This window comes from Aulonocara sp. 'chitande type north' Nkhata Bay, linkage group LG2, assembly GCF_057382095.1.
Source record: "Aulonocara sp. 'chitande type north' Nkhata Bay isolate Kocher_YH1m ecotype deep benthic linkage group LG2, A_spYH_male_GT1.1, whole genome shotgun sequence".
NCBI classification, from domain to species: Eukaryota; Metazoa; Chordata; class Actinopteri; order Cichliformes; family Cichlidae; genus Aulonocara; species Aulonocara sp. 'chitande type north' Nkhata Bay.
This window is the reverse complement of record NC_141345.1, coordinates 35371861-35398898: the sequence shown is the minus strand read 5'-3', so window position 1 is coordinate 35398898 and position 27038 is coordinate 35371861. Positions and strand designations below refer to the sequence as shown.

Below are 27038 nucleotides of genomic sequence, written 5' to 3'. Positions count from 1 at the left end.
AACATCGGCTTTGTGTTCTTCTTCACATTGAACAGGTCAGCTATTATGTATCGCTTTCAGGTTCATACTGTGGAATAACAATTACTTTTTAACTGTGCATGGCTGTGCATATCTGAATCAATGACAGTTCCATAAGAATAGAAACATGTTTTTAAAAATATATACATATTATAACCGCAGCAAACTCTATCGCTTATCATTATTTTTGTTAGACTGCAATGTTTCAGTCCAGGTGACCTTCGTCAGGTAAGGTGAAACTATTTTCACACAATTACTTAATTAATTGATTCCCATTTACCAAGGCAGAATACAATCAAACAATTTAGAAATAATAACTATTAGGCACATCACAGGTGTGTAGTATTGGTCAAATAATTTAACTGAATAACAACATTAGTTTTGTAAACAACCCTGTAGAAACCAAAAGGAAAGAAATGAGAACACACCTATTTTTAACTTACAGATCCAAAGAAGGACCAAAAATATCAGAAATTCTAAAAAACTAAAATTTAAAAATTAGTTTGTATCTGTGCTAAAAACTCTCTTTCATCTACTCCATGATGTGCACTATTAAAAATAATGCAGTTTGTTTGGGTGACAAAGTCCGCAAAGAAAATATCCAGGAAGCCTCACTTCTGTTCAATAATAAATTATGGTCTCCTTCCCTAGATGGTGCTGGACTGGGCTCAATGCTAAATAATCGTAAGGACATTATATCATGTTTTATGTCATTAAAGTGGGCTGCTAATGGAAAGCTTCTTTCAAGCCAGTAAATCACACTTGTATGTTCACTTGTTCTCTGTTTCAATTTTTTCACTCTTTTACCTCAATACGTTCTTTTGCTAGTGTTATGATTCTGGGCCCAATTTCCACATCTGTAATTTCCATTAAAATTAAGACTTAGAAGTGTCTGACACAGGACTGTCTCGAGTTATCATAGGGCTTCCATGTAGCCATGTCTGCGGTGTACATTTTAGGACATCGTCAGGTCTCAAGAAAAAAGTTGTCAGGTATCAGACAAAAAATTGTCAGGTCTCAGTTCTCAAGAAAAAAGTTGTCAGGTATCAGACAAAAAATTGTCAGGTCTCAGTTCTCAAGAAAAAAGTTGTCAGGTATCAGAACACAAGGTACCAAAGAGAAAATCTTCCTGCAGGTGGCGATGTTGTCATGTCCCACCCAGTGTTGCCAACTTAGCGACTTTGTCGCTATATTTAGCGAGTTTTCAGACCACCTTAGCGACTTTATTTCTGAAACGCAACTAGCGACAAATCTGGCGACTTTTTCTGGCGTTATTAGAGACTTATTTATGACGACTTTTTGACGTGAAAGTGCGTATCGCTCTTACTCTCAATAAGCAGCGGGTGCTGCGGTGGGCACCTCGCCCGTGCCAAAGCGCTCACAGGTGGAGGATAGCCCTCCCCAGCTGCTAATAGGGCAGGGCTCCTGCACTGACTGTAGCGCAGTCAGTTCTTCTTTTACTGGTATGCTGTTTTGTGGACCATAAAGTTTAAAACTACACACACACACACTAACTCCACCAGAGTGCCTGTTTCGGGTCACTTATGCCGGTCCAAGCCCGGATAAAGGAGCAGGGTTGGAATTGTGACATTAAAAAAACAATAATTGCTAAAAGAAATTTAATTTGTAGTTCTAAATAAATTCTAAATGCATTTAAGACGTTTTTTACTGACTTTATGCCTCTAACACGATGTTATTTCTCTCTCCAACAGCGTAGGTTACAATTACATTAGCATGACCAACTATGCAAATTAGGCGATGACATCACTTAGCGACTTCTTGCGACTTTTAGGACAGCCAATAGCGATTTTTCTTACTGAGGAGTTGGCAACACTGGTCCCACCCGAATTGATTTCCAGATACGTCATCAACGTGTGACAGTGGGAGAGCGTAAGGTCATTGACCTCACCGGAGTTTTACTGCGTTCAGGCTCCTAACGACACAAGGGCTGTATCCCAATTCAGGGTCTGCAGCCTTAAAGTGAGCAGCCTTAACGGTCCACAAGGGCCGCGTACTTAAAGGCCGGAAGTGAGAGGCTTGTGAAATGGGACGGTCTAGCCTCCGTCGCGCTGCCCTGGATGCCTAGCAACCATGACACTAACAGCTGGAAACGTTTCATACAGCTTTGTTTGACAGAAATGAAGGAGAAAATCTTTTGTTCATTCGTTTGTTTGTTTGTACATGAGCTTTGATTTGATAAGTATCTGAGGCTGACTGTGAAATCATGATTATTGGGCTTCACTTCTGTATTGAACAGTCATTTAAGATTACCTAGTAAATCTCCAGCTGCCTCCCTCTTCCCGCTCCACCACAACCACCCATACATGCAGGGCCTTGGAGTAGGGGTATGTCACCAGGGTGCAGAGGAGGCTACCCCCCCCCTCTGTCCCCTTCTGGCTGCCTCTGCCTCAATTTTATCCCACAACTCAGACATTCACATTACTCACTCTCTCATTACACATACATATAGGATCTTGGGGGTGGGCACGATACACGGAGTCCAAAGTACCATCAGGGTGTACACCTCACCCCTGGCATCGTTGCCCACCTCTCAATTTTAAATACACGTAGACATTGAGGGCTAGCAGGAGGGACCATGCGCTTACCTGCTGCTCTCTGGCAGGTAGCTCCAAGCCCTCCTGGGTTTTAAATGCACCTTAGAACACACATGCATCAACATTACAATGAGCGGGTGGAGGGAGGTTCGGAGTCTTCTCTCACCCCCATTCTCTGCGACCTGCTGGAGCAGGGGGGCTAGGACTAGGAGGAGGAGTTGGCCGTCCGACTGCGGTCTGGAGTGTGGAGCCTTCCTGCTGCTGCGGAGTCGGGGCGGTCTGCCTCCCCCCACCGCAGGGAAAAGGGAAACACCACCTGGGTCTGGGTGCAGTTCCCCCCTCCAGGGGCGGGGGCACCTAGACCCGGTTTGTAGAGTACGCTTGGGGAGTGTGATCGTGTGTACAACGTCTCTTTATGTCTGTCTCCACGTTGGTTGAGTGTGGAGTAAGTGCATATGAGAGCATGAGGGTGGGAATGGATGTTTGTATCTGTGTGTGCCTGTATGTCTGTGTCTATATGTCAGGTTGGGTGTCAGGCGCCACCTCTCTGGGGACATCTCAGGCCCTCCAAGGTTTGGAGGCCTATCTCCCCCTACCACCACTTCCCCTGCCAGTGGCGGACCCCCTCAGACATCGGTGCGTTGGTGGTTCTTTGTGTCCGGGGGTGGGCGTCCGGGTACACACCGGCTCACTCCTTGGCGGCCGCTTATCGGGGCCTGGAGCCTGGGGCTCGCTCGGACCACTTCGGAGGTGGGGTGCCCCCGGCCTCTCGGCCTGGGGCTCGGTCACTCAGGCGCAGCTGGCTGCCGGCGGAGCTCACGGGCGCGTCACTGCAACTCCCCCTGGCTTCTGCTCCGCGGCTGCTGAGTGAGCCCTCATCTGGGACTCTCCTCAGCTCTTTCCGGGACAGTGGCGCAGCTGCCCCTCTGTTGGTCTTCCTTGGTCTCTTGTGTTCTGGGGGCCTCTGGATGTCTGGAGTTTTGATCTCATCCACACCTGCTTCACGCCCTGGAGGACGGGGCTGTGGCCCCCCCCACACCCTCTAGCAGATTATTACATGAAGGAACCTTTTAAAAAAACAAAAAACAAGCGCGTCCATGCTCACAGGTGTACACACGGGTGATCACACCCACAAACTACACCCTTTTTGGCTCCTACCTCAAAGCACACTGTGTTCTGTTGATCTTATGTGCTGCACAATAATGTTTAACATTTAGTATTTACTGTCATATTCCCATATATCATTGTGATGTTGTTTATTCTATTACTCTTGTTCTCTTCTGCTTGCTTTCTTTTTTCTTTCTCAGCAGGTGATCCAGGTGATTGATATATGCATTTTTTTTCTCTGCCCGTTCTGTTGGTTTATGTGTTTTGCCCTTCTCCCCCGTCCCTCTTCTCAGCTGTTTCTCTTTCCCTCTTTCTTTCTCCCCTTCTTTCCCCCAGTCAAGTCTGTCCCGTATTCAGTAAGTGAAAATAAAATAAACAATAAAAGGTGAATCAAATGGACCATTACGGCAAGGCTGGGATGGTCAGTTTGGTAAAGTAAATCCGTTGGGCATCTTTCTTTGCCTTTAGACAACAATTCTGATGGCAAAAGAGCCAAACGGGACAGGCCAAAAAAAAAAAAGATTACCTAGTAAATAACAATTAGCTAATGTTGTTCATGAGACTAAAGTCATCTTACTTTGGAAATGTAAATATAATATGGCCAATATTAAAGTTGTAATTTCAATCATTATTAGTTATTACAGCAGTGAATGAACTCTGTTTAAAATACTGAGCTTCAGTAAAGATTCAAGCTGCATTTATTTATATTATTTATATTATTTATATTTCCTGTCACCTTAAATCTTCACTCAAAGACAGGTTTCTTTGACACAGTATATATAACTGTGTTATATATATGAGAGACAAATATTGTTCTTTTAATATGTTGGCATTACTAAATTTGTCTCAGTAGTTAATTTAATTATCCATAAAATCATCACATTCTCTGTAAGATTAAGGTCAACTATTGAACGGCGTATATTTTAAAGTAAAGGCTTTAAAACCAAGTTAGTACAAACGTCACTAATGTCACATAACTTTGCCGACATTTGGCCAACAGTAATGTTTTAATGTTCTTCGTTATTAAACATTCGCACATAAATAAGTAACATAATATTCAGTACTTACTTTTAAAAGTTTACTCTTCGGCCGCCCCTCTTCCGCCGTTTTTTTTTCCAGGAAAATTATCCACACCCACCGCCGCGCTATGCATTCTGGGATATGTTGGGCCACGAAGTCTACACCGCCACATCTTTAAAATTCAATGAAATGAAGGACGCATTTGAGGACCGCATTTCGAGCAGCCTTCGAATTGGGACAGCCTTCGTCGTGTCGCTGTGACGTAATCGGCCTTAAAATGCGGCCTTTAAGGCTGCAGACGCTGAATTGGGATACAGCCAAGGCCTACCCGACCTTCTGAGGACCTGGCCCACATAGACCGCGAAGGCCGGGTCCTCAGGAGGATGCAGCCCATGAATTTGGACACGTCAATATGACATGTCCAAATTCATGGGCTGCCACAGTTGTGTTATATTAAGTTGCGGTTATGTTGTGAAAGTTACATATCAGAGAAGGAAAGCTAGTTTTGTACGAAACCAAATCAGTACTATTTTTGTCTGGCTAATTCATTCTAGCTAGCGACAGTGGTGAAATGTGATTTTTTTGTTTTTTATTCGGAGATGTTTCTGTTTTATTAGGAGACTGTCTCACCCCAACATTGTCAGACTCATGGCAGTTGCCCGCACTGAGTCCTGCTTTTTGTTGGCAGCTGAATACATTCATGGCGCAACCCTGCAGCAAGTGCTTCACACAGACAGCTGCTACTCTAATAGTCTGTGTTATTGAAGGATTCAGCACTTCTTTTGTTCTGTTTTTTATCCATTTTTAGACAGCGATGAGATCGGCTACACACTCCACAGAAGCCCTGAGTTACTGTTAATATCAAAAATATAATGCTGTCCTTCGAGATTTTGACATTTAAGACTGTGAGTGTAATGGATCTAAAACTGTTTAAATCTTCTTAGCCTGGTAACATGGAAACTTTAAAAACAGCAGCAGAAGGTTTCAGTAGTGTAGTCTAATTTGTTATTTTCATTTAATAATAATCCATATTATGTATAACAGCTACATTCACCCTGGAGAGAAACTAGTGAGGGAGACCATCAGGACCAAGCTGGGTTTCTGGGTCCAGAGGTTTGGAGAAACTTCTTCCCTTTCTTTCATCACAGCTGTCCTGTGCCAGAAGTTCTGTTGACCCACTGAAAGAGGCTTCATTTAAGAAACACCAGGAAGACTGAAGCTCATCGCATTGATCAAGCAGGACTCATGATCTTCACCAGCAGCTTCCTCACAGGGAAATCTTCAGCACTCGCCCCAGGAGATGGATAAACCCAGCATTTCATGAACACTGTGATGGAGACCTTTGGTTTGTGTAATGTTATAAATACTCGGATACTCCCCAGAGGCTCCGGACTTTTACATAAAGATATTATATTCAGTCCTGTAGAAAGTTATATATTTAAAAATATATGATCCTCTCTGGTTACTCTGGTATGAATAACTCTGCATCACTTTATGGTAAATAACACACTATCTGCAAAAAACTGTGAAAACTGTGACCTTTGACCTTCATCAGGTTTTATTTAATTGTGTTAGAGAAACTCAAATGTGCTCTTTTTACAGCTGAGTACATCAAGTGTTTAAAACGGAAGCTGTGCAGGTCTGAGATACAAACTGAGGTCCTGTTAATGCTGATATATAGTGACACAGTTACATGGGTGATTAATCCTTTTGTTTTTTTGTGTTTAATTTTATCAATAAAACAGCTGCAGCTTTCACTACAGCACATGTGGTACTTTAACCTTTGTACTGTTTTCATCAGGTCATTTTGCAGTTAAAAATTTAAAGATGCCGAGGAGCAGCTCAACAAAACCTTAAAAGAACTGAAGGCAAAAGAAAAGCAAGCCGAGGACAGGAGGGGATTCTGGAGCAGACTGCTGAGAAAGAACTGACCCAGCAGCATCGAGTTTGAGGACATCAATAGTTTCTTCCTCCTCTCTCCACCTTTCTTTCACCCCATCCTTCTTCTTGGGACGTTTGTTTGTTTTTTAAAAACTCTAATCTAAATACATGTACTGAAACACACAAATAAAATTGCCATAACTTGACCTCATGTTGCCTGCTTCTTTTCTTGTGTGTCTGTGGATGTAAAACAGTAACACACTTCCTGCTCTGTGTGTCTTTACTTGTAAATAAATGCAATATGTTTTCATTTTAAAATGCAGTGCAAAAAACTTCTGCTCTAAATCTTTTTTTTTTTAGCAAAAAGCTTTTTTTTTGCCTGTTGTGGAAGTTTTCCATTTAAATAAAGCCTGCAGATGAGCGGTGAGCGGTAGCTAACATTCTTTAATCAAACACACAAAGAACAGACAACCAAGCTTGATGAAGTCCCTGCATGACTGCGGGACAGACTGTCAGCAGAGTCTCCCTGAGTCTAGCATGGCTCTCAGTTAAAAACCTTCTCCAGGAACAAAAGGCAGTACACAGCTGTTTCACACCTTAACACTAGAATTACTGAGCCTTTTTTCCCCCTGGTGCGAGTCCCTACTACTAGATTTACTAGCCCTGTGCAAATTTACGTAAATTCCACTGGCACTGCGTTGTCTTTACAGTCCCTGGCACAGCAGCTGCAGCAGCCTGCGTCTGTGCTAATATTTCCTTGTGCTACATGAATCGGCAACGAAGTTCCTGAGCTAGAAGACTCAGAAACAATCTTCTTTTGCCTGTCCACCCTGTACATGCCTTGTACAAAATGTAGGCATTCACCGCCGCCAGGTCCAGGATATTGTAGAAAACCGCTACTGACCACCTGCGTGTTGCTGCTCTTACGGAATACATCCGCACAAGTTGAGTAAGTTCACGCCAGACTTTATTCACCGTGCCCCGTAACGGCGTTTTGCGCTGCAGCAGTCTGTGCGACAGTGACAGTGAAGTAAAGAAATTGTCTGTTGTGACGTTTCTCCCATCATCCAAAAACGGCTCCATCAGTTTCATGACCACGTTCTTGATCCCAAATTTGTCTGGCTTGGTTGCGATATACTGTGTGAATGGACAACGAACCTTGGTAGGGAACAGCTGTTCATCTATGGTCATGTGTTCTCCTGGAGTGAAACTCTTAGCACAGTTCTTGTTGAAGCGTGTCCAGATGTCGGAGATCACTGCAAATTTATCTGTTTTCACCCGTTCTGCCCGTGTGTCCTTGTCATCAAATCGAAGGTGTGGCATAATTGAAATGAATCTATCTCGGGGCATTGTCTCTTTGATTACTGGCACCAGAAATCTTTCTGACCAGCAATCCACAATGGCACCAACAGGACACATGATTGCTCTTACAAACAGGATTGAAATGAATGCCATCAGTTCATGAACTGACAAATTCCAGTCCGGCTCTATTCTGTGGGCTTGATGGAGCGTACACTCCCTGACGGTCTGCAGCTTTCCCACGTCTAACAGGCAAAGGAAGCTTTGGAGCGCACTTGTAATCTTACGTTGTCAGAAGATAAACAAATAGAGAATGGTAAATTTACATGGACCTCACTCTAAATGGGTTTATATAAATATCATATGTAATATGGCAGTGACAAACCTTAGCAGACTCTGTGGGTCCAGCTTGTGCAGTGAAGCACGAGTGATTTGCTACTGCACTGGGCATTCCAATGTCCAATGTTTTTTCTTGAGAACTGAGACCTGACAACTTTTTTGTCTGATACCTGACAACTTTTTTCCTGACAACTGAGACCTGACAGTTTTTTTGTCTGATCAAAGTCAAAGTCAAAGTCAACTTTATTTGTCGATTCTGCCACATGTACAGGACATACGGAGAATAGAAATTGCGTTACTCTTCACTCCCTAGATAAATAGCAAATGAACATTTAAATATATTTAAATATAAAAGTGATTAAAAAATGCAAGTAAAATAATTAAAAAGTAAAAATTTAAATAAATACAATTTTACATATAACAAGAAAGCTATATAATATACAATATAATGGGTAAGTGACATTGAGTGTAAGCCAGGCAGAGTAGTGCAAATAGGCAAATAGTGCAAATGGAGATTTGGTAATGTACGGTAAGAGAAAGTGTACAACAAAGTCTTATGAGGTAATGGCAGTCCAATGCTCCACAAAGTGACTGGTAACTGGTGCAGGCCAGTGAGTGAGTCAGAGAGTGTGTGTGTTTGTGTGTGTGTGACAGAGTTCAGTGAGACCGTGGAGGAGAGAGGGGAGAGGGGGCAGAATCGGGAGGGAGTTAAGCTTCCTGACAGCCTGATGGATGAAGCTGTCCTTCAGCCTGCTGGTCCTGGCCTGGAGACTCCGCAGTCTCCTCCCCGACGGCAGCAGCTTGAAGAAGCTTTGCATTGGGTGTGTGGGATCAGCCGCTATGCAAAGGGCTTTTTTAGTGAGACGGGTGCTGTAAATGTCCTGGAGGGAGGGGAGAGAGACACCAATGATCCTCTCTGCAGCTCTCACTATGCGTTGGAGGGTTCTATGACAGGACGCATTGCAGGCTCCAAACCACACAGTGATGCAGCTGTGTGGTTTGGAGCCTGCAAAGCGTCCTGTCTGATACCTTATAGTGACAGGATCAATAACTCAAAGAAAAATAAGGACACTAAAACAAATCATCAGTTTAAGGAGATCACTTTTATGTTGTCTTTGGCTGCAACAATAAGTTTTATGTTAAAACCAGGGGCATACTGTTCACTGTCACTCTCTGTCTCTTTAGCAGTAATTGGCTTTTCGCTGTTTGGCTAGCTCCACTCAAACGGGGAAATCCAGCTGTTAGCCATAATGTTTGGGTTTATAAATAAGAACATTAGTGTTTCAGTGAAAACTGAAAAATAGAAGTAGAGAATTAGAGGTGGGAGGATCAGTCTAAATATTGAATACTGATCCATTCATGGTACTGGTATAGGATCAGTACTTTGTTTTTATCCTCTAAGTTCATGATGCAGTCCACTGAATTGTGTTAAATTAATGATCTCTTTGGAAATGACAAAAACAAATGCCTTAAGCTATGGAAAATGTTAGAACTCTTGTGTTCAGACATTTATAGCCCGACAGCACATTTTAACAACAAAAGTTGACTGAAAGTAGTTTAAAAACAGGCAGGTTTACATTAGATTTCCTAAAAGCCAGTGTCAAAATACATGTTTTGTGGTGTGTTTTGTTGTGTTAACGAATTATTCCGGAAAGTAAAAATCACTGATTCAGTAAAAGGACCAGATGTTGCAGTCCCTGATAATGCATTGCTTGAAATGGCGAGAATCTTTAGGGATGGCTGTTATGAGGAAAGGAAGCCCAGAAACTTTACGAGCAGAACACATTGTTGTGTGCCTCAACTTTCGCTCTTTTACCCAAGCTAATCTGCCATTCTTTGGGGGGAAATTAGATCTGATCTAGATTATCATATTAACATTTGGGACACATCGTCAGTAGTGGACCTTGGATTCATCGGGTGTTTCAGCCATTATCACTAGACGCTCTCACCCAAGGAGGCCCTGCCAGGGTTGATCAGGCCCTGGATGGTGTCACTGGTTTATGTGAATGTGTTATTTCCCTCAGTCTTTCTTCTGTTTAGTTTTCTACAGTTTATTTTCTCCTATCTATTCACTGCAACTGAGAATTAATACTTACCCCTTTAGCATTTATGGAGCCTCACTTCTTCAAAGGGATAGAAAAGGTGATAGAGAGAAGTAAGACAAAAGGGACTAGATAGGAGAGAGCAGAGAGGAGAGCCGGAAAGGGGGCGCCCGATCTGGCTTCCCACACCTCCCCGCCAGATCGGGCTGCTGGAAAGTAAAAATCACTGTTATTTAGTGGTTGTTAAAATCTGTTCAGAATTTGATGATAATTTAACTCATGAATCATGACACACTGCTCTCCCCTTCATAAACTGCCTTTATAGGTTTAAAGTATTGGTACTAGCATTTGTATCAAAAATACCGGCTTTATGTTTACTTGGTATCAGATCATTACCAAAATATGCAGTATTGCACAGCACTACTGAAAATGTTGCAGTCAGGGTTAAACAACATTATGATGATCACTGTCACAATAAACAAAATCTAAGTTGCAACCTTATCATGTCACAACTGACAAAATAAAAGAAAACACTAGCTAATGGTACATATGCGTCTAAGAGTAACTCAAAATGGATCATGGATTTGCTGAACCTTGGAGGAGTGCATTTTCTGTGTTTCAGCCAATCATGATGATTTCCACTTTGTACACTTTGATGATCTTGTGAGTAAACCTTCATTTGGGTAGGAAGGCACCAACCGTGCAACACAAGCGTGTTTCACCACAATGATTGGAGTACAGACTGCTTTGATTCTTTTTACTACAATAGGTAAGTACAAGATGATCTAGTGTTGTCTACACAGATTTTAACAGGTGCAGTATAATGTAAAGACAATAGTATTTAAGAGGGAAGATTTGTAATGTTTACTGGTTTTGTCTCTTTTTGTCTTGTTTCTTCAGCTCTGATTCAAAGCGCAGAGGCTGCCCACCAGATCCCTTTGATTGAAGTTGAAGTTGGTAAAAATGTTACTTTGCAGTGTCCGGTTACAGAGAAGGACGGCAAATTTGTTCACTGGTTTAAGCAATCCCCAGGATATATGATCCAGACAGTTGCTACAGGATCTTACACAAAACAAACACTGAGTGAAGAATTTAACAACGGTCGTTTCTCAGTATCAGAGGGGCAGACTCTGTATTTTCTTTCCATGAGAAATGTCCAAAAAGAGGATGAAGCAACATATTTCTGTCAGTATGGATCAGCTTATTCACAGACCTTTAATACAAGCGTCTACTTGGCTGTAAATGGTAAACTATGTGATATGTTCATTTTTTTCTACCTCACTTAGTAATCACAAATGCTTTGAGGAAACCTGGTATTATATTTTTTAATATTTTAATTCCATTATCACTGCTTTTTACTAAACAACCCAGGTCACAGTGAGCAGAAATCAGTTTACGTGAAACAAACTCCGGAGGCAGTGTCAGTCCACCCAGGCAGCTCCGTGACTCTCCAGTGTTCACTTTTCTCCAATAACAACGAGAACAGAAGCGAGTGCCCAGATGAACACAGAGTGTACTGGTTCAGAGCAGGATCAGGACAATCCCACGCCACGATTATTTACACTCACAGAAACTACAGTCAAAAACAAGAGGGACGGCGTTGTGTCCACAGTCTGTCCAAAACTATTCAGAACTCCTCTGATGCTGGGATCTACTACTGTGCAGTGGTCACATGTGGAGAGATCGTGTTTGGCGAAGGAACTCAAGTGGAGACAAGTATGTTTTAATGTCAGATCTTAAATCTCTTAAAATCATGACATTTTAGTCAATAACTGGGTAGATCTTAAATGTTTTCAAGGGAAATATAAATGCATTAAACTTCTTATATATCAGCAATATGGACATATACCAGGCCAACTCTAGTGTGATAAAATATATCATCATTGGCTGCATTTTTATTAGCTGTTCTAGTCTCTTTGGCTGGTAAATAACTACTGCATCATGTATTTAAACATTTTATAAAGAATAAATCATTTCCTATTTGTAATACTCACTCAATAAAATGTTCTCAAAAAATTGTTTTGCAGCCAAAAATATCTATTTTTTATGTTTTTACCTTTGGCTCAGTCTTAAAGTGTATATTTCTTTCTTTATTACTCTTCTTATATTTATTGCTCTCCTTTGCACTGAATGGAACTGGATCCTCGTCGTCTCGTCTCTCTATATACTGTTCTGTATGTTGCAGAGATAACAAGAAAGTTTACTTTGACTTTGATGTGAAAAGTATTTTGGGGTTCACTACTGAACATTTTTCAGCAAGTTTTATGTTATGATTTCTTCAAATCTGGCGTGAATAATCATAAATATCATGTGTGTCTTTTCCAGAAGCAAAACTTGACCCGGTTGTCCCTGCACTAGGTGTGTTATTGGCCTTTAGTGTGACTGTGAATATCATCTTTGTATTCTGCAAAAGTCAGAGAGGGTTTAAAAATGGCAAAGGTACGTGCATTTCATTACATTACTTGAGTAACTAAAAATGTTTCCATGGTGTTTTGTATGAATTTTCCTTCAATTTTTGGAACCAGATGCATTTTAACCTTGGAATTTGAATGATTTACGCTGTTGGAAAGTTTGTCCTCATGCATACCGCGGACTAAATACAGAGAACTGGTAAATGGGGACCAGTTAAGATATCCTTAACCTTTTTCTTTTCTTTTGCAGCCTAGTGAGCTGTAAGATTAACTACTGACTGTAGCCATGCAGTAAAACACAAAAAACTTGCATGCATCGTGTTGTAACAAGTATTTACAGTTCAGCTAGTGTTACAGAAAATGCATGAATATACTTTTATATGTGGTTTGAGTTTGCTGCCAGTGAATGTAGATTAGAAAGCAGTCTATTGTACTTATAGCAATGGTATTATTATATTCAATTGACAATTTTAATTTCAATGTGATCACTTCTACTTTATTATATATAACAGCATCAAACCTGGAGACACTTCTTTAGGTAATTCTTGGTATATTGAGTATCTGAAATTAATCTGCCCATGCTGAATAATCTATGTCTCCATGTGCACACAGCTTAGATGTCATGCACATTTAAATTAATATTTATTAAAAACAAATTTGTTGTCCTTTGCATTGTGACATCTTTTTAGATTACTGGATTTTTAGGTCTGCTTTTATTCTATTGCTATTTTAACCTTACAGTATATGATTTTATCTGATCTTATATACTGTCTTTGAATGCTGTGTAGACAATGTGCTTTATTTGATTGGATTTTAGTGTCATTTTTACTTTGGCTATATATTTTAATGTGTAGCACTCTGGTTGTCTGCCTTGAAATGTGAAATGTGATTTTACTGAACACACAATAAGTACAACTTTTATTTCAGTTCCATATTTAACTAGATACTTCACCTCTAAATGCAAGTTCAGGTGTCTGTACTTGAAATTAGATTTATTGTTAATATAAGGATGACATATTACAAAAGGAACACAAATCATATTCCCAACTTTGACTTTCTGAATCTTTTTGGTTTTCTCAGCAGGGACAAAGAATCCTTCTCACATTTCAGAAAATAACTTGTCAACTTTGGACCATTTAAATGTCGTGGTAAATATTCTACTTTTTCGCACATTACAATTCAACATTTTGTCTCTGAATTTTAATATGGCAGCGTTGACTTGAGCCCCAGATACATAGACCTAAAACCAGTTGGTGACCCTGTGGCAAACCACTGGTTGCTAGGGAAAATGTATATTCCCTGTCTGATTTGTGAGTCATTGCCGGAAGTTGTTGCCAAACACGAGGTGAAACTGGTCACAAAGAAAACCTCCTTGCAATAGAGATTGACAGACCACGTGATACTCGCGCATTGCATGCCGGGAACTCGTGGCAAAACAATCCAAGTACCGCCTCAAATGCAAGCATTTGCAGCACCGCAAAACGTTCATTCTCCGGTTCCAATACCTTCTTGCTTTTTCTTTGTCCCCCAAAAAAGTTATGTACAAAACGAAGGAGAACAATGTCGGTCCGTACAAAGACAGACTTAATGAAAAGTCAAAGAAAAGATACGAGGAAAAAAATCAAACGAGTGAAAGGTTTAGACCCGTACGAGCACACAGAGTGGACAAAAGACGTTAGCGTGCTGCCCAACTTTCACCACGCTCATATTTATAATTATACGGTTCTTGGAGTGAGTGCATACACTCGTGAAGTTTAGTAACTTCAGGTCACTGCAACAAGCCCAGGTACAGTTTACCGACGGATGGGTGCAGGACCTTGAAATGCACCGTGTAGAACGAAAGACCATCGTACGTATCATAAGTTTACCAGTCTCACAAATCGTCTTCATAAATACACATTCGTTAACCGTTTATTAATAGGACCTTTAAGCTCAACGGTAATTAATTAGTAGTGGAAATAATTTCTAATAATAAATAATACAGAAATGTAGCAGCGACAATAATATTGTATGCTGTAATCGCACTGGGCAATTAGTGATACAAAAAACCTGTTTTATCCTGTGAATAAAAGTATATGGTTTTGTCAATGTACCATGGTAATAACAGAAGCCAAGCGCAATATTGTGTCAGGACAATTCACTATTTATGCACAATAAACAAAAGAGCGACCATTTCTGTTTAGCGCCAGACTTGCTTGTAACCTATATCACCAATTATGTTAAGAAAAATGACGTATTAACTACTACAAAACTCTGACCTTTGTGGGAATGCTTGGAGCAGACTAACATGTGAGCTGGAGTGTTCTGGGACGTTATATTTGGTCTTTGAATGGCTGCAATCCAGGCCATCCGTCGCCTCTTTGTTACTTCGGAAACATGGCTCGAACAATTTCTCTTCAACGACGTGATCCGATAACAACTGATCTCTTTACCCGTCGACTTCCCGTGGCTGTCATGCGACCGGCTATTGCAGTTAATAATACAACAGCTTCTTGCCATTTTTTATGTTTCTTTGTATCGCTGTGTAATGTAATTTCAATTGAAAGCCTGCGTGCGCTAGTACCTCTTGCCACGAGTTCCCAGAATCCTTTGCGGTTTTACCCCTGAATGACGTCACATTTTCAATCTCTATTGCTTTGGTCAGCACACAATTTGCATGAAAGTTGCGCTTTCTAAAGCATGTTGACTGCAACAATAAGGCAGTAATTTAGTAAGTAACCAAAGATGGCAACCAAAGCAATCACAAGGAGGTTTGTGGTGAGGCACTAGCTTTGACACCACTTTTACCTCGCTGAACAGTCGGGAAAGTACCCTAGTGATCGAAGTTTGCCTTAGGTTCGCTGACTGGTCTCTCAGGCTGAGTGATGGAGGCCTTAGCTAAAGCGCAATAATTTTTTTCTCCTTTCTTCAATCATATGTCGTCTCATAATAATCACTGCATCATATTTAGTTAATTTTATCTGCCATAGTCAATGTAAATGTTTTCTTCAGCCAGGCTGACAAGTATGTTGACAGAAGCCTTGTTTTTGTTTTGTTTTACTAAAATAAAAACTACATAATTGTTATTCACAGGATGGTGAGTCAGACGCAGTAAACTATGTAGCACTGAATTTCTCCTCAAGAAATCGAGTGAAGAAGAACAAGATGAAAGAGTCACCACAGGAGTGTGTGTACTCTGCTGTGAGACCATATAATCACGCATTGTCTCAAACATCTTAGTAGGCAGAGCAGGATTTGCAAGGAAAAGACAGCCTATATTTCTTTATGGTGGTTATTTTTAATCAAATATTTGGTTGTTAATGTTTATTATATTTGAAGTTAATCCTACGACAAATTTCAGCATGTGAGTTGTTGAAAACATTACATTACACATTTTTATGCTGTTAATGCTGTGTTAGCTTATAATAAAGTGGCTTTTGTAAAATTAATTGTACAACCTAAAATGCATTCCTATAAATGGCTAAATACAACTTGACCTTACACTACAGCAGAAGTAATAACATCATTTCACTCAGCAACTCAGTACTATATCAGTATTGCATTTTTTGGTGTAACTGTGGACGATCAATGAAGTGATTGAGGTCTGTCATGTAGCAAGCATTAATGTGCATATCAACAACTGATGGCTGCGGCTGCTTCGTCATATTTTGGGTGAGCTGTTTTTGTGTTTTATGATGTTACATGGTTATAGTCCTTTTAGTGCCATCTACAGGCTGTAATGCTCCTGACCCGTAATATACTATATTAGAGTTAATTAAAATTCACACCTCACACTTCTGGCCAAATATAACATTAGTACAACCTTATCAAAAACAATTTGGAAAAAGTGACATTAACTTTTAACCTTTATTTTACCTACACACATACTATCGAAGCTTCCTATGTGGGGTTTAACTTTCTTATAGCAGCCAGATGATGCAACAGACCTGTAAGTTTCGTTTCATTTGGTACATTTTCCTGTTCAGCCTGATGAATCAGCAACATAACTTGGTTTTGTACAATTAACAATAAAAACAACCAAAATACCAAACTGGGACTTTAATCACATGTTAAATTTGCCACTTGTAAGTCAGATGATTTCTAGGCAAAATAAATGTGACAAAAAGTATCAGAATGAGAAAAGATGAAGAAAGACAAAGTGCTGCAACAAAAAACCTCATTATGATTGCTTTGGTTCCTAGCACAGTTGTCTCTAGTTTTTTCCATTTATCTGCAAACACTTGCTAGCTACTAGCCAAGTGACAGAAAAACTTGAAAAAGTGTGATACATACTGTAAATGGAGAAGTTTCACCTCTCAATGTAAAGGTTTTGCCTCAGAGCTGCAGCCAACATGTTGCAAAATCTCAATTTTTACTGTGAGCACAAATGGGAATTATTTTACCACAAACTGCCATCAACCCTCAGAAGGCACTTGCAACCGGTCTGTTACAACGGGTAGTACCCAGTGGATTGTTCATCGTCGACTATGACTGTCATTCATCCTAAATGAATGTCTTGTGGTTAGTGGTCACAAACCTCAATTACAAGTTTCAAAAAACCATGAAAATAATGAATCAAGATTTATAAGTGGGCTCACAATTACATTATTTTCTGGATGCAGTGACTTTGTATATTACAAAACACAAACATGGAGTGATGGATGCATCAAGGGCAATGATGAGTCGAGCCACATTCATAAGAACATTTACCTAAAACATTAATAATTAGCTGATGGCAATTACTTCCAGTGTCGGTTAATCCATTCCAAAAGCCTTGACGGCTGCATAGATCCTTTCTCGCTCCAATGCTTTTGTATTTCTTTTTCTAGCACTGTCAGTTTTTATCGTTGTAAATATGACAGCAGAGTAAATGCATGTGTCCTTTTCTCTCTGGAGAAATGTGGGGGGAAATGAAACGGTCAGTGTTATAACAAAGAATAATTACTTATTTTTGATAAGTTTACCTTACCTTCACGTTTCTTTTTTCAATACTTTCTTGCAGGGAATTAGAAGCTAGAAAAGAATAAAAATAAATTTATAAAAATTAATATTAAATTAGCATTTGTGACAGTAATTGTGATATATGACATAAGTAATATTACCATTGCAGTCACACTTGTTATGCTTGATGATATAAATAAGAATACCAATTGCCATCACACTTATGACCAACACAGCACACAACAGAAGAATTGTATTGTCTTTCAATAAACCACCAAACGTCCCCAAGCTGGTTTCTGACAGAAGAAAAAAAAATAATTAATCACATTTTTTTAACTTCTAATTAAGAGCAACAGTATCATCAGCATGTGTCAAACTCACCTCTAATATTGAGTTTTGTTCCATTCCCAAAAATAACTTCCCCACAAATGACCAGAGCACAATAATAAGTCTCAGTATCTGAGGAGGTGATGTTCTTAGAGAGTCGATACACACAGCTTTTTGAAGACGAGGTTGACTCAGGTTTCTTGTTACATTCATCGGATCCTTTACCATCAGTGTAAATGATGTTCGCCAAAGATTTATCTGATCCAGCACCAAACCAGTGGACACTGTGTTCATCAGGACAAGAACTGTTGCCAGAACTAGAGATGACCGAACACTGGAGAGTCACTGAGTCTCCTGGCTGAACTGGATCACTTCCTGCTGGCAACTGAACAACAGTGTAGTTTGACTGAGTGTTTTCTATAAAAAATGATAATAATATGGAACTTGAAAAAGGGCTGCAAAGGGTTAACGCATATAAAGAATGTAATGAAGGTTAAAACAAAACCAAAACAATGAAAAGACATCATTACCATTCAGAGACAAGTAGGTTGCATTCCAATGATCTTTACTCCAGGTGGAGGCTGCACAATGATAGAGTGCTTCATCTTCTCGGACAGTCGAAAAAATGGTCAGCATGCTCATTACTTGTGTGCTGTTTGCATCAAATCGTGACTGAGGAAAGCCTCGTTCAAATGTTGGCTTTTCAGTAGCTTTCATCAACGTTGTAATTAGTTTAAGGCTGCCACCAATGTTCTGTTTGTACCACTTGACTCGTGTGTTACTATACTCCAAATCAGGGAACCAACATGTGAAGGTCACTGAGTTGCCAAGTTGACATTTAGTCACTGGGAGTAGAGCAGCTGTAGGAAAGCACAACAGATATGTAGATTATATAAATGCAATTAGATAAGAATCATAATATTGTAGATTTGGGAAAGAAAAATAGAAGACAAAAATCTGTACATGCATATACATCATCAATCTTATGAAACAGCATATCCAGAGGCAAAGCGTTAGTGCATTACTTGCAACTGGAAGGCAAATTGAATTATTTTAATACAAAAAATGACAAATGGGTAAAACCTCCACAAAACACTAAAATGGGACATAGGTAGATTGCACTTACATCCTTGACGAAGCAGAGTCAGTATAATCCATAAATGCAACATCTTGATGCTTTTTGTGATGTGGGCTTTGGTTTTTAAGTGAGTGATGCAAGATTGATGTGATAGTCCCGACTGTCAAAAGAAGCCACTTGGTAGCTGCTTTCATTTCCTGCATTGTGCAACATGCCTTTGGAGGTTTTTGTGGTTTGCTCAAACAGGTCAAACTTCAGCATAAATATTTTAATAATCTAATATGTTCATAAATATATGGCATAATAATAATTATGTAAACAGAGAATATAGCTTAAGTGAAAAAGCTGAGGTGACAGGTAAAATATTTAGTCAACAGTTCTGAGGAGTTGTGATCCTGCAGAAATTTACAGATAAATAAAGTAATGAATTTGTTGCCTTTATAAGGCTAAAGGCTCAGTATGCTCACATTCACAATTTAAATAGCGCTTCTGTGCAAAAGGTAGAGGTCATTTGCTGTATTAACTGTTTTCAAATATCAACTCTAAAATGACTTGCTTGTTGCATCTGATGAAAATCAATTAAAGGTATTAAGGTGTTTATTTTTTATACACATATACATTATTTGTAACTGTAAATCAGTGCATCGTTTTTTTCTGGAGCAGTGGGTTTTACACAATTGTTCTGTAAAGTTTTGTTACTCTTTTTAACTTGTATCACGTTTGATTTTCATTTTTGATTTCCTGAGAAATAGGGAAATACCCACCCATGTACTGATCATAGTAGCCTTTTATGAAAAAAAATTGCATGCGTTCTCCACTGTTAGTCCTGTGGTTGAACCAAATGTGCCTTCTTAACACATACAGCATCTGTAAGTAAACCGAAACTTTACAGTCTCTGTATCACTTGTTTTGAGGACTATAGTTTAACAGCTTTCTCCAGTCCACAAGTGTTAACGCTGTAGAATACTTTTTTTTCTCTTACGGTTTTCTTACTGAAGGAAGTCTGCCTCACAGCAGTTCAATTTCCATTCAGTTCTATTAACATAGTGTCAAATCAAAACAGTTGCCTCAAGTTGCTTTACATTAAAGGCCTGACAGTAATACAGAGAAAACACCAAAGACCAGGCAATCACCTATGAGTAGGGATGGGTATCGTTTAGGTTTTATCCGATACCGGTGCCAAATCGGTACTTTTGAAACGGTGCCGGTGCTCAAACGGTGCTCAAACCGGTGCTTAAAGAATGGAGAACACAAAATTGGTCCGAAAACCTATCATGTTCAGCTGTTGTTTGTAAAAAGATAACAATGTTAGCCTTTTCTGCAGCTATGGGGCATATATGGTATCACTCTTGGCTGGAAGCAGTGCTTAAACAATGGAAAAAACACAAACTTAGTCCAAAAACCTCTCATGTTTAACTGTTTTCCACTTCTTCTGTGGTCATTTTAGCCTTTTTGGCCAGGGTGAAGGGAGTATCTGCCATCAAACAAGAAGACAGCCGCATGTAGCTATGATGGTGTTTGCTAGTTCACCTTACGTGCATTAATGTAATAACGTGGTTAGCCTACTCAACGTAAATTACACACGAACAACATTAAACTACTCACGCAGAAAAGAACGGCTGCTGCTGCATCATCATCCATCATCATTTCTGCTACACTGGCAGGGCTAGGGGCCAGGACTCTCCTCTTCGTGTTTTTGGGGGATGTTGCATAACAGCCAACCCACCTGCAGTAGATGCGCTCGGTGTGCGGTCTCGCAGCAAGCTATCAAATACGGCGCATTTCTCGGCTTTTAAAAAAAACGCTATGCGTCGCCAGGTGTTTCATCGGATTTGAGGTGTTACCTCCTTTGACAGTATCACAGTATCAGCTTAAAGCACTTGTTGCTGCTGAGTTTGCATATTTTGCTGTGAAGTACAGCCAGACTTTTGACCGCTTCGCCTTGGGCATTTTTAATCTGTAGCTCTGCTCTAAAAGAACGTTCGTACCTGGACCCGCCTACTATCCTCGGAAACTTAAAATGATTGGCTAGAAGTGTATCACAGCTCAGGAAAAAAAAGCACCGAAATAAAGCACCGAAATGTGCGCTGCTTTTCGGTCTGGTTACTACCGTTTATGTCAGAACCGGTGCCATCATGGCACCGGACACCGGTACCCATCCCTACCTATGAGCAAGCACTTGGTGGCAATGCTAGAGAAAATCTCCCTTTTAACAAGGTCAGGTGGGTGGGGCATCCATCCTCCATGATTGGTTGGATGTGAGGAGAGGAATGGAGAAAAAAAGGAGTAGGAATGTCTATATAAGTGTATGACAAACAGAACAGCCTGTTTGTCATTTATTTTAAATTATGTTCCACTTCAGAATGATGTTGAACAGTAAGTCATTTTGCTTTAGAGTTTGGCTGTCTTTTGATTGACACGTTGCTTATTATAGTTTATTGTGTCGTGTCCCTCACTTTCTCAGTCAGATTAACAGCTGGAAATATAAAACAAGAAAATACTAATAGTCAAAATTGAAGTTAAAGCTTCAGAACAAGATTTGATAAACCAGTGAGTGTTTTGATAATGGTTATGTGCATCTTCTGAATGCAGATACTTCTGAATACAGCAGCTAATTCCATTTTATTGCTATTTTATCTCTATCTTGATACAACAAATCCCTTTGAAGGTAGTAGCTGACTACACATGCTGGCAGACCTGGAACCCATCTTTGAAGCAACCATTTCAAAGGCATTGAGACTTCAAGTTAATTGCACATGGCGGCCACAGTCATTTTGGTCATTCCACAGTTTTGTAGTGTGAATGTAGCATAACTAGCAAACTGACAAGAGTAGGTTAATAAGGAGTCATAGAGACAAAAGTAGTGAACTAATGAAAAAATTTATTAAAACATTCTCAAAAGCTTAAGAAAAATCAGGATAAACACAATGCAATAGCCCTTAGCTAATTCATTACGTAATAATTTTTTTGTGCCAGGTTTCAAGTAACAATAAAAATGTATTTTGACAAATGCAAACAACAGCAACGAAAGATTATTTCATTATTATTGCTTTAAAAAAATCACCAAATTAAGAAAAAAAACCACTTTCCAGCTGAGCTCAAGCGTAAATAAAATTGTTCTATTGTTAATAACATAAATAATCAGTTCTATAAGTCTATATAAACAGTTTTTTTCCATGTCCAAAATAAAGTTTACTGCTAACAAAAACAACAAAAAGCTTAATTAGTTTCGACTGGCTGCAGGTTTCCCCAACCATATAGGAGTATTCAGTACAGCTGCATAATGATCTGTACTAGCAATAACCACTGGCTATCCCAGAGATCAGTAACCGCTTTGGAAAATTAAAAAAATATTTATGTACTAATTTATTCTCCCTCAGTTATATCTGTCATCTATCCTTGTGTGTCAGAAGTATTGTATAGCTGAAATACATTTTACTCTCAAACCCCAAAACACACCTTGCCAAATACTCGTTTATCCCAATGATTGGGTTCTATAGCACAAATAAAGCGATGTAGTGTACGAGGTTAAGTGCCCAAAAAACTGATGGAAATTATAATGCCTGCTAGTTAGCATCTCAGTAAGAAAAACCCTAGTTAGTCAAAGAGGCCATTTGTTTTAGAAAGGAATGACCATCGATGAGTCAAGCAGGGGGACCTCTTTCACCACCTTACACTGCTGCGATTGCATGTATTAATTATTGTATTTTATACTTGGTTATACCAAAAAGTCAACCATTTTAAAAAGTGGTTTTTATACTAAAAAGACATTTCAACTCCAATAAACTACAAACAAACAAAATCCCAAAAGAGGGCCCAAATATACGATCGAGTTAATAGGTTAATATAAATATTAGGCCTAAATGTATAGTTGACTGTTTCATGTCTCTTGGGAAAATACACTCTCTATTACAAAATTTCTCTCTCATTAAAGGCCATCAATACATAAAATGTATTGATTACGACCTTAACTGTAAATGTATCTACTCATACCCTAAAGCTCTGACATCTGCATAGATGCTCTGTCCATCAACAGATTTTTCACCGCTCCTTGGATTTCGTCTGACTTTCTTCTTTGTAAAATTAGGCACAGAATAAACTAAGGGCTCTTCAGTTACCTGTCGAGATAATGTGACAACTTGATTAAATATAAAAAACATAAATGTTCCAGTGCAACAATTTAGATTTAAAGCAGCCTACCTGCTGATGTTGTTGGTTGCCTGTGGTCATGGTAGAATGTGTTTCCACTGCAGCAGCAGCTGGAATAAATTACCCAAAAAATAATATGTACAGATGCAATGAATTTCATAATATACTCAAAATTAAATATAGATAAATATAATAGGAAATTCATTACCATTCGAACAATTATATTTCTTGTTCTTGATTACATAACTCAGTAAGGCTATAATCATCAAACTTATTGCCAAAGCAGCACACAAAAGAAACACAACTGTGTTGACCACCTGAGAATCTCCAAATGACCAAATGTTGTCTGAAAAACAAAAGGATCAAACACGAAAGGTTAATTGCTATGAGAACATTTCCTTAAATGTGCCTCCTGAAAACTAGAAATGATCTGAAGATGAATATATTACATAAAGGTTGTTACCTTTAATATTCAATTTTGCTCCATTACCAAAAATGACATATCCACATGTTGCCACAGCACAATAGTAGTTTCCAGAATCAGAAGAGCTGATATTGTTCTTTGAGAAGTTGTAGACACATTTTCGAGGAGAATGAACATCAGACTGCCTCTCACATTCATCACCACTGCTTCTATAAACGTAAATCACACTGGGATATGTTTCATCCATTCCTGCTCTGAACCAGTACACATCCTCTGGACATGTATTCTTCTGCAGGTCAGAGAGGACCGAACACTGTAGAGTTACTGAGTCTCCTTGATATATCGGAGCTGATGGCAGCTCTTGAATGACAACGGGGATGTCAGGTTCTGGTCCTGGAAAATAAAACAAAGTATGTACAATTCATTTAAAACCACTGCAAGAATTGTTATTTTTCACAGTCATGAATAAAGCTAAACTTATGCCACCAACTGTCCCTCAAACTTATGTATGATTCTTAACAAAAGTATTTTACCACCCATCATGAAAACAAGAAAACAGAAAAATGTGTCAATCAGCCAAAAACTTGTTTAAAGGCAAAAGTTATATTGTTATTTATTAGACAAACAGCAAACTGAATTCATGTTGTTATACACTCATTTAAGCTGACTTCTGTTCAGGAATGCAAGTAAATAAGATTTGGTATCTTAATAAAATATAGTAAAGTACTTTACTATATTTTCAGCTTTTTTGTAAAACAGTACTTTTAATAATTCAAGTATAATATTGATATTTTATTATAAACATATGCTTCTGCATGCTGGTGCATTATCCAACAGAGAAACATGAAAAATCATTTTTCTAATAACTAGTATTAACTAGTAAGTACTGTTAATTAAGGGCAGCTATGGCTTAAACCGTACAATGAGAGGTAGTTAATAAATGTGTAAATCAAAATAAATTCAAAGTTGAGCATCAATAAGGAGAATATTGTGTCATTTACCTTTGACTCTTAGGAAAGTAATATTCCACTTTGTCGTTTTGAGTTCAATCACTTCTTCACAGTAATAGAAGGCAGTGTCATTGAGCTGTGTTTGAATTATATGGAGGACAAATGTTCCTGTTTCCTTCTTTGTTGTAATACGAGGAGTTTCGTTAACAGTGCCCTGATCAAAAGTGTAGGTCGCCCCTAAGACTTCAGGCAGATTTCCAGCAACAACTCGCATCCAAAAAAGTAATCCTGACAAGTTAGACCGGCGACTACACGTCAGAGTCACATCTTCTCCAAGATGAACATTTTTTGTTACAAAGCTTTGGTCATCCATGCATCCTGAAAAAATAAAGACAATCCTTTACATCCAAGTGTAAAAGGTAACAATTACTGAAACACAGAGAAAACTGAACACAGATGCATACTTACGCCCAGCTGTGAGTAAAAGAGCTATGCACAATATGATCAACATTTTCTGGTTCAGACCTCAGTTAAAATTAGATTTCACTGCAAGATGATTAATCTTAATGTGGTTTTATCAAATGGGAGGGGACAATGAGATGGGAGGGGACAATGAGATGGGAGGTAACCATTTCAAAACAATCTGATTGGTCTGTAATAATGTTAGTTTTTAAATGTCTTTCCAAAATTAAAATTATCTCATTGTCTCCAATGAACATACATGACACGAGCAGTTATCACAACACAAGTAAAATTCTAGAATAGATTTCCTGTCCAAAATTTTCAGCCATGTTACAAAGAGAAAAGCTCCAAGACATCACTTTTTGCTTAGTTGCTCTATTGGGCCAAAAGAAGTGGCTAAATATTACCAGAAAAAGGCAATTATGGAAAATTGTATCCAAGATTTTACATTATAATTCATGATATAAGTTTTTATTATTGATAAACACAACATCATCAATACAGGAAGACGAAAAATCTTCACCAAAACACAAAACATGGCTGACAATACAGGTCAATCGTATGTCAAGAGAAAAACTACTATTTTGTGATTTTGCAGTAAAGAGGCTATATTAAAAGAAAACGTTGCTTCGTTTATTTTGGGCTAAACTAAAACCATGAGAATTTATATGATGTCTGAATTTTCTTTTGGTAACATCTTACACACGAGTCTTTTATTCTCTTTGCACTGCTGCCACCATTTGGTGGAAGCTGGTTTATTAATTCACTAAGAAAATTTAATTCAGGTAGCAGGTTTTTTCTTACTGAGATGCTTTTCTGACTGATGTTAGCTGATATTAGTAGATTTAGATTTTATATCTACATTATCTTGGATAATCTTTGAACCCACTGGACCAAAAGTAATCTGTCTTTAATATCCCTACAGATTACTTTGAATTTTTTGCTTGTTTACATGCGTTTTCCTGGTCTCTCGCTGCATCTATACTAGACGATTCATAAAAGTGACCCTTGATTACTTTAAAAGTAAAAAAAAAAACAACTACTATTACTCCAAAAAGTTGATTTTGGTCATCTGGACGTAGCGTTTTGTGGGAGAAACGTTTCATCACTCATCCAAGTGACTTCTTCAGTCTCAGCTGACTGCAGGTTTCCCCAATCTTATAAACAGTACATTTGCATAATGACTGAAGCGAGCCCACTGAAGGAACAATGGGCTGGGAGGTCAATTCCTTATTCTTAATTATGCAAATTCTCAAAACCATTGATCAACAACCACTGACCAAAACCTACTGATCAAAGACCACTGATCAATGGCCATGAGTACCATTCACAGAGAGTTGGTGAATGGCTGCAATCACAGCATTGTAAGATGGCGAAAGATGTACCCTTAGGCCCCCTCCTTGATTCAGAGATGGTCTTTCCCTTTTCATGTAAATGGCCTCCTTGACTCCACGCTCAAACCAGCGTTCCTCCCTGTCCAGGATGTTACATCCTCATCCTTGAAAGAGTGTCCACTGGCCTGCAGGTGTGAATAGACTGCAGAGTCCTGGCCTGACGAGGTGGCTCTTCTGTGTTGTGCCATCCGCTTCGCCAGAGGTTGTTTGGTTTCCCCGATGTATAAATCCTGGCAATCCTCCTGCACTTAACAGCGTACACTATGTTACTCTGTTTGTGTCGGGGGACCCGAGCCTTGGGGTCGACCAGTTTTGGGGTGGACCAAAGAGAGAAAAGCATCCTTGCTAAATGGCTGAATTTTGCTGTCACACTGAGACAAATCCCGCTAGTGAAGCTGATCATAGCCACAAAAACAGCAATTCGTAACAACAATATTGCAGAAGTGGAAGCAGAGCAACTACGGACGAAAGTTTCGGCCTGTCTCAGCAATGCAAAGGCCCCAGCATCCAAGGAAGGCACTCACATCACTTAGTGATGGCAACAACATTATCATCCTTCTGGCAGACAAGGGTAGGTGCACAGTATTGCTAAACCAGAAAGACTATCATGAGAAAATTTTGTCACTACTCAGTGATGAAAATACTTATGAGCCCCTGAAATG

At 39.2% G+C, this 27038-nt stretch overlaps 4 protein-coding genes across 4 annotated transcripts; 1 reads left to right on the top strand and 3 right to left on the bottom strand.

Moving 5' to 3' along the window:
* Window positions 1-7343: 7343 nt before the first annotated feature.
* Window positions 7344-10326, bottom strand: LOC147338278 (uncharacterized). Its single transcript, XM_086309491.1, has 3 exons — window positions 10316-10326; window positions 8268-8389; window positions 7344-8170 (listed from the first exon to the last, which is right to left on the bottom strand). The coding sequence occupies exons 1-3, from the start codon at window positions 10324-10326 to the stop codon at window positions 7344-7346; spliced, it is 960 nt and encodes a 319-aa protein (XP_086165617.1).
* A 661-nt stretch (window positions 10327-10987) lies between these two features.
* Window positions 10988-15891, top strand: LOC147338277 (immunoglobulin kappa light chain-like). Its single transcript, XM_086260505.1, has 6 exons — window positions 10988-11030; window positions 11162-11506; window positions 11633-11977; window positions 12587-12700; window positions 13753-13820; window positions 15745-15891. The coding sequence occupies exons 1-6, from the start codon at window positions 10988-10990 to the stop codon at window positions 15889-15891; spliced, it is 1062 nt and encodes a 353-aa protein (XP_086116631.1).
* A 660-nt stretch (window positions 15892-16551) lies between these two features.
* On the bottom strand, window positions 16552-19143 carry LOC147338276 (uncharacterized). The gene is made up of 6 exons (XM_086260464.1): window positions 19046-19143; window positions 18450-18779; window positions 17974-18336; window positions 17754-17888; window positions 17621-17664; window positions 16552-17541 (listed from the first exon to the last, which is right to left on the bottom strand). The coding sequence occupies exons 1-6, from the start codon at window positions 19086-19088 to the stop codon at window positions 17407-17409; spliced, it is 1050 nt and encodes a 349-aa protein (XP_086116590.1). The 5' UTR covers window positions 19089-19143; the 3' UTR covers window positions 16552-17406.
* A 3837-nt stretch (window positions 19144-22980) lies between these two features.
* On the bottom strand, window positions 22981-25031 carry LOC147338275 (uncharacterized). Its single transcript, XM_086260492.1, has 6 exons — window positions 24989-25031; window positions 24572-24898; window positions 23610-23963; window positions 23355-23492; window positions 23198-23256; window positions 22981-23115 (listed from the first exon to the last, which is right to left on the bottom strand). The coding sequence occupies exons 1-6, from the start codon at window positions 25029-25031 to the stop codon at window positions 22981-22983; spliced, it is 1056 nt and encodes a 351-aa protein (XP_086116618.1).
* Window positions 25032-27038: the final 2007 nt, after the last annotated feature.